This window comes from Lactuca saligna, chromosome 9 (genome assembly GCF_052625555.1).
Source record: "Lactuca saligna cultivar CGN05327 chromosome 9, ASM5262555v1, whole genome shotgun sequence".
NCBI lineage: Eukaryota > Viridiplantae > Streptophyta > Magnoliopsida > Asterales > Asteraceae > Lactuca > Lactuca saligna.
Window position 1 is genome coordinate 7,655,237 of NC_136425.1, and position 7,034 is coordinate 7,662,270.

General features: G+C 33.9%; 1 protein-coding gene across 1 annotated transcript; it reads left to right on the plus strand.

The window, feature by feature from the left end:
• The first annotated feature begins 4,731 nt into the window (after positions 1-4,731).
• Positions 4,732-6,484, plus strand: LOC145014139 (hyoscyamine 6-dioxygenase-like). Its single transcript, XM_078972515.1, has 4 exons — positions 4,732-5,125; positions 5,202-5,452; positions 5,535-5,847; positions 5,994-6,484. The coding sequence occupies exons 1-4, from the start codon at positions 4,934-4,936 to the stop codon at positions 6,252-6,254; spliced, it is 1,017 nt and encodes a 338-aa protein (XP_078828641.1). The 5' UTR covers positions 4,732-4,933; the 3' UTR covers positions 6,255-6,484.
• The last annotated feature ends 550 nt before the right edge of the window (positions 6,485-7,034 follow it).

Below are 7,034 nucleotides of genomic sequence, written 5' to 3' on the forward strand. Positions count from 1 at the left end.
GTTTCACACTTTATGAAATTATAAGTTTTTTGAAAGCCACATGTGGTGGAACCACATAAGCTGACATTTCTGTATAGAACTTTGGACCTGAGTTAATTTTTTCTTGAGGAAAACATGCACTTTTGAATTTGTGTTGAATTTAGGAGTCAAATTGGTGCCTATTAACTCCAAAATTCATGAGATTTTGAACTTTTAATTTAACTTCATGCCAACTTACTACACCTGTGGTAGTTTTAGTACCAATTTGCAATTAAATCCTAATCAAATATGAATTTACGAGTTTTACAAGTCATTATATACAAAAATGGTTTTAGTTTTTCTTTCTTTTTTGGTTCCTTATTTTTCTTCTTCCAATAAATTGATGTAGTAGAATCTTTGACTCTAGATGAAGATATTATAAAGCTTTCCAAGACCAAACTTGCACCCAAGAATAATATTAGTCCTGCTTTGGATGTAATTGGTACCTTCCTCATTCCAAAGTACGTTATGATTCTATGAAAAAAGATATTTCACAATTAATTCTTTTGCTTAGGAGCTATAGAGTCTTTCAGTCATTATGTGTGAAAATAGAGACATATTCTTTACTATGCTGGCATTTATACATCCATCATTTACGTAGCGTCTTCCAGAGTCTCATAAGGTGTTCTCGATCTCTCCAAAGACTCATCGGATATTCTTGATCGTTTCAATGTTCTCTAGACGATATCGGAGACTTTCAAAATCTTGGTCCATAACACTCGCCCTCACCTAAATCATTGACGTCATCGTGAAGTCTTTGATACGTATGGTTTGATCTTATCACATAACTACCTTTGGGTCTTTTTTTCCAAAGTGTTTCTTCAGGTAATGCGTGATATGCTTTCTCAACGCTCTTTTTATCGTAGGACTTCCTTCAGCCTCATGAAATATTGGATCAATCATCAATTATGATAAGGATCCCTGCTTATTCGAGTATGTCTCGTCCATTAGAAATACAATGTTTGCATACTTCATTCTCTCTCAGGGCCTTTGTCAAACTTCATAGTTGAAAGAGTACGGGCCTTTGTCTTGCTTCTTTCTAAGGGAATGATATGGATCGTTGATCCCTTAGTTATACGTATAGTGTTGTCTCTCTCGAACAACCAAGGATGTACCTTATCTGGGAAGTCCATTCATAGTACCATGCGATAGTCGTCCATCGGAATGACTATCAAGTCAATGGTTCCTTCCCATTCTACAATCTTTATTGGTATTCCATAAGAAACTCCAAGAATCAGATTGGATGGAGAGTTAACAATCTTCAATTGTCCCGATTCTTTTAAATGATGGATACCTAATTTTTTTGGCTTCCTCTTTTGAGATGAAACTATGAATTGTTCTAGAATCTACTAGCGTCTTAGTGTTCCTTCCATTCACCTTGGCTTTAACGAGCATGATAGATCCTCCTTTAATCCCCCCCCCCTCCCCCCTCCTTTAACTAATTTTATCATATCCTATGTTATCGAGTTTAGGAGACACGTTGAGCTCATTTGTGCTTCTTCTTCTTCCTCTTGCAACATTATCACATATAATGTCTTCTTCTTTGGGTAGTCTCGAATCAAGTAAAGACCATCACATAGTTAGCACTTGACCTCCTTCCATTCTCCCTTTTCATTTCTTCCTTCAATTATTTTTCCTTTTGTATTCAAAGGTTGGGGTGTGTCTTGTTTTGGTTCTGGTTTTGACATAAATTGTTCCCCCCCCCCCCCCCCCCACTTTCTTGATTGTAGTTTCCTTACAAAATTCCAAAAGATCTCCCGCCATAGAAATGGCTTCGTATACATCCCAAACTTTCCTCCTATTGAGCTCATTATAATCCCAAGATTGTAGTCCATACATGAAATAGAAAAGTTTTTCTTTCTCTTGCATGTCAGGTAAATATAACATCAAGCTCGTGAACTCGACTACATAGTCGCGAATAGATCCAATATGTTTTAGCCTGCGAAGTTTCTTCATCGCTGTCTCTTCAACATTATGTGGGTAACATTATCTCTGAAGTCACCTATTGAATCCTGTGTATCTATGGTGTATAAGCTTTTTTCATTGTCAATGGTTTTCGTGCTTCCGTGTATGGAAACGTTTTCGCAACACACCCTCCGACGATTGCTGACTTGCACAAGTTTAGTTCAACTTCTAACGTGGATACCTTCTCACAAAACTCATTCTACAAGGTTTTAATAAGTCCAAAGACTTCTTCCATGATGACACTGATGCTCTACTTCATTTCATCACTTGTGTCGCTTATATCACCAACGAACTGATCGACGATATCCTTCCACTCAAGAATCTCACCAACGTTAATCTCTACCATGGTAAGCTTGTTTTATAGGCATGTCAAGGCATCTACCAATTGGTCCCCTTCTTTTTAACAAGAGGGCGAATGTTGGCTACTTTACTTGTTCCTTCAATGAATGTGGTCTCTTGCTTGTTCAAACTTGGCTCTGATACCATGAGTGGCGGAATGACTCTTGCGACCAGTCTATCTCGTGTGCCACTTAGTTTATCTCCGACTAAGTCAAGCTAACTCCGATCCTTATAATGTACTAATGATCTTGGAAAGTAAGAGACATGATAAGGAACACTTCAAGATATGAAACAAGCTCTATAAGTTAGTTGAAACCTTAAGCTTTGTAGTTCGTCACCTGTTAGTTTATCATACCTAAATATTTTTGTATTTTCAAAAAATAAGGACGTCTAGATTTTTGTTTTAAAATTAAGTTCAAAGTTTTATAATTACGGTTTGAGTTTTGAAAAATCCATATTGCATTGGCTAAAAACAAAAGACCAAAATGTATCGGATAGGTTACGTTATGTTTCGGTTTTGAAAGTTTGAAAACTAAACTTATGTTTTTGGTTCGTTTTAGTTAGAAACTGCACTGAATCTCACTGTGTTCACCTTTAGTATATATTTAGGGCGCACAAGAACCTTAATTTGTTCACCTTTAGTATCTATTTAGGGCACACAAGAATTGAAGGATATAAGGGTTATCTGACCGACTTAATTAATTAAAAAGGTCAATTTTTTCATTTAAAAAAAAGACACAACTTTTTCCTACTAAATAACTTTTAACATGAAGCTGACAAGTGACGGAACATAGAGCATCGACAAACCAAATAAAGGTATGAACAACAATCGTGTTTCGACACCATCAAAGAACCAATGAAATTGATGATTGAATACCGACTTGTTAATTAAAACATTGAACCTAATAAATGCGTTGTTTTTTACATAAAGTTCTTAAATTTGTCAAGTTTTGTCCATTTATCCATGTAATGATTTCTTGTTCATTAATGCCAAAGTTTGTCATTTTTTTTTAATTTGTTGCCTATAATAGTAGGTTTACAAGTTTTCATGAAAACTTATGTTTACAAATTTTTATGTTTTTACCCCAAATATGTTATAATATATTTAATTAAACTCTTTTATGTGTATGAATACGTTTTTTTCTGCCTAAATGCATATAATATGATAAAAAAAACCTACTTAGGAAAACAAACATAAAAAGAATGTAAACTTAATGTTTTTTTTACAAATTTGATTTCATTGTAACGAGCTCAAAAAATAAACGATAAAAAAGATAAAAATAATAAACAATAAAAATAAACCCTTAGCAACCTTTGGATATTAACAAACTAAAAATTGTCAGAGATAAAACCGTTAAAACTTGAAAATTTTAAGAACTTTGGTGTCAAAAGCACTAAAGGATTTAGAGTTTGTTGGAAAAAATAAGTAATTTACACGTGTCTCCCACACGTTTGCACGTTTGGTCACTAACTTATTTTTTTAAGTCGGATAATCTCTATTGTTTGTTTTGTTACACGTTTGATCTCTACTGTTTGTTTTTTGTTACGTGTTTGATCTCTATCTTACCTAAAAAAAACAATTATTTAAATAGGAAAAATGATAAGACAGGTTATCTAAAAAACTAACAAATAACCGACAATAATAATTTGTTGACAACATTGAAAACTTTGTAGTTTCTTTTTTTTAAATGCATACTGAGTTTTACTATTTCATTGTTCTTTTGGACATTCTATCGAACAGTTAGTGGGTTGGTTCTTAGGCTGGTGGGTATGGGTGCGGTCCAAGACCGCGCTTCGTGCTACATAGGACGCGAACACCGCCCCCAGACCACAGTCTGGTGCGGTCTTGGCCGCAGTGCGGTCTTCCAGTACCGTGAGTTTTTTTTTTTCCTTTTTCTTTTATATATATATATATATATATATATATATATATATATATATATATATATATATATATATATATATATATATATATATATATATCAATTTTTTTTTCACAACACAATCTCCTCTATCTCTCAATTTTTTTTTTTTTAAAATCACCACTCTCTCAAAAATAAAAAAATTTAAATGTCATGTTTTTTTTTTTTTAAGTAATCGCAATGTACTGTTTTTTTTTTAATTTCAAATAATAAAAAATTATGTTTTTTTATTAAAATAGAAGTTATATTAAATTAAAATAGTTAAAAAAAAGTTTTATTAAACTAAAATATCAAAAAAAAAAAAAAAAAAAAATGAAAAGTGTGGCATGAAAACACACTTGAGTGGTAAAAAGTGACACGACCGAAAGCCTTAGTGACATTTACAAACAAATGAAGACAACTCTAGTTCAGTCATCCCTGATGTCACGTTTCCACATTAAATCAAATCTTTGTAGCGTATAAACGATTAACACACACTTTGCTTGTTGAAAGTTAAAACCACAACATGATCCAACAAAGAAGCTTCTAACCTTATTATATATTTGAACATTGTTAAAGACGACAATTTTTTAACTTGTTAGCCGATCGCATCTCTTGAGATCTCGTTATTTGCTCCAAAATGGCACTTTCTTATTCTATAATACCCAAGTCTTTATCCTATTTCTGATACAAGCAGATTGTAGTTGACCATGGCTCTACTTGTTTCTAGCTGGTCTAATGGAGTTCAATCCGTCCCTCAAGATTACATCATGCCACCCGAAAAAAGACCAGGCGATTTCGTTACAGTTTGCAAGGATATTCCGGTGATCAATCTTCAAAACGATCGATCTGAGAACGTTCAACAAATTTTGAAAGCTTGTCAAGAATTCGGCTTATTTCAGGTTTTTTTCTAACCACGTGTTCGATTAAACCCAAATAAATGAAATCATTTTACTATAAAACTTGGGTGGAATACAGGTGATCAATCATGGAGTTTCTGAGGAAATGATGGCAGGCATTAGGGTTTTGTACGACGAGTTCTTTAACATGCCGATTGAGGACAAGTTAAGCGTTTACTCAGAGAATTTCGGTAAAGGGTGTACGCTTTATACGAGCGGTTTGAATTACGCAAAAGAAGATGTTCATTTCTGGAAAGACACTTTGAAACACGGGTGTCATCCTTTGGAAGAACACAGTCCATCATGGCCCGATAAACCAGCCAGATACAGGTAACTTAGGAGCTATAGCTGAATTAAAACATTAGCTTTTGACACTAGAATCGTTGATATGATTCGATTGTGTATGTTTTAGGGAGGAAGTGGGGAGATACGTTGTTGAAGTGCGTAAAATGGGGTTCAAGATCTTGGACATGATCGGTGAAGGATTGGGACTTACTGAAGGGTACTTCGCCGGAGTTAGCCAAGAACAGTCAATGGCGATTAATCATTACCCGCCATGCCCGGACCCGAGTTTAGCAATGGGCATAGGTGGTCACACGGACCCTAACCTCATAACCTTCTTACAACAAGACCAATACGGGCTACAAATACAAAAAGATGGGAAATGGATGGGAATTGATCCGATTCCAAATGCTTTTGTGGTCAACCTTGGGTACCTGCTAAAGGTACTCGATTAAGCTCATGGTTCAATAACAAATCATCGAACAATGAACTTAATAATTTGACAAATGTTAGTCAAAACTCATAACATGATTTTTATTGGATTTTTTTTTTTTTTTTTTTTTTTTTTTTTTTTTTTTTTTTAACGTAGATTATAAGTAATGAGAAGCTCAAAAGTGTGGAACATCGTGGTGTTACGAATTCAACTGCTTCGCGAACATCTATCGTCACATTTTTTGGTCCAAATCCTGGTCTTCCGATTGTTATTGAACCTGCAAAAAAGCTAGTGACATCGAGTAGCCCACAAATATTCAAGTCAATTCAATATAATGACTTCATTGTAAATTACTTGGCCTTGTTACGCAAACCGGGTCCTCGCAATGGAACAGCGTTGGATCCTTATCGACTCTAAACCATAAATCTTGCTCAGAGGCCATGTGTAATAACTAATAAGATGTTAAGGTAATGCATTCGAAAATAAACCAGAGCTGAGAGCCTCATCTCTGACAGGTAATATGTTTTTATGTACTATTATCAAACTTACATGAAATATGTGTATATTTACCGTCTCCTATCTTGGTCATGTTTATATTTTAATATCTTTTTGATAATATAAAATTTTATGTGAATACTTTTGTTTAATTCACTAAATATATTAAATTATGTCTAGTAGGGATACATGGTTATATATGTAATTTGATTTTATTGCTCCATAGAATGAGAAAGAACACCAATGTGGAATAGATAACTATAGAGTTTGAAAAAATGAATTTTTATAAAAGAAAATATTGAAACCATCGTGTAAAATATATGTGAAGTCATTTGTTTACTTTGCAAAAGAAATGTTATGTTAAAAATCGAATTGTAAAAACCGATCCAACCTAATTATAACTTGGTTGATTCTAATCAGATTCAAATGTAGTTTAGACAATTGAGATCCATATTTTGAAAATAAAAAAAATTAAATTCACTTGATTAGATTGGATCGAACCAATTCATCCAAACGAACACTTCTATTTGGATCCATCGTATGTTATTTGATTCGTTCAAATCGAAGAAAGACTCCCTCTCCCCCAACAACAAACAATATTTAACCGATGATGAAGCATTTGGTGCATGAAATCAGATTTTGTGTAGCTCCAAAACCCCTTAAAAGCGTACACTTCCACCTCAAAAATCTCTCACCCGCGTG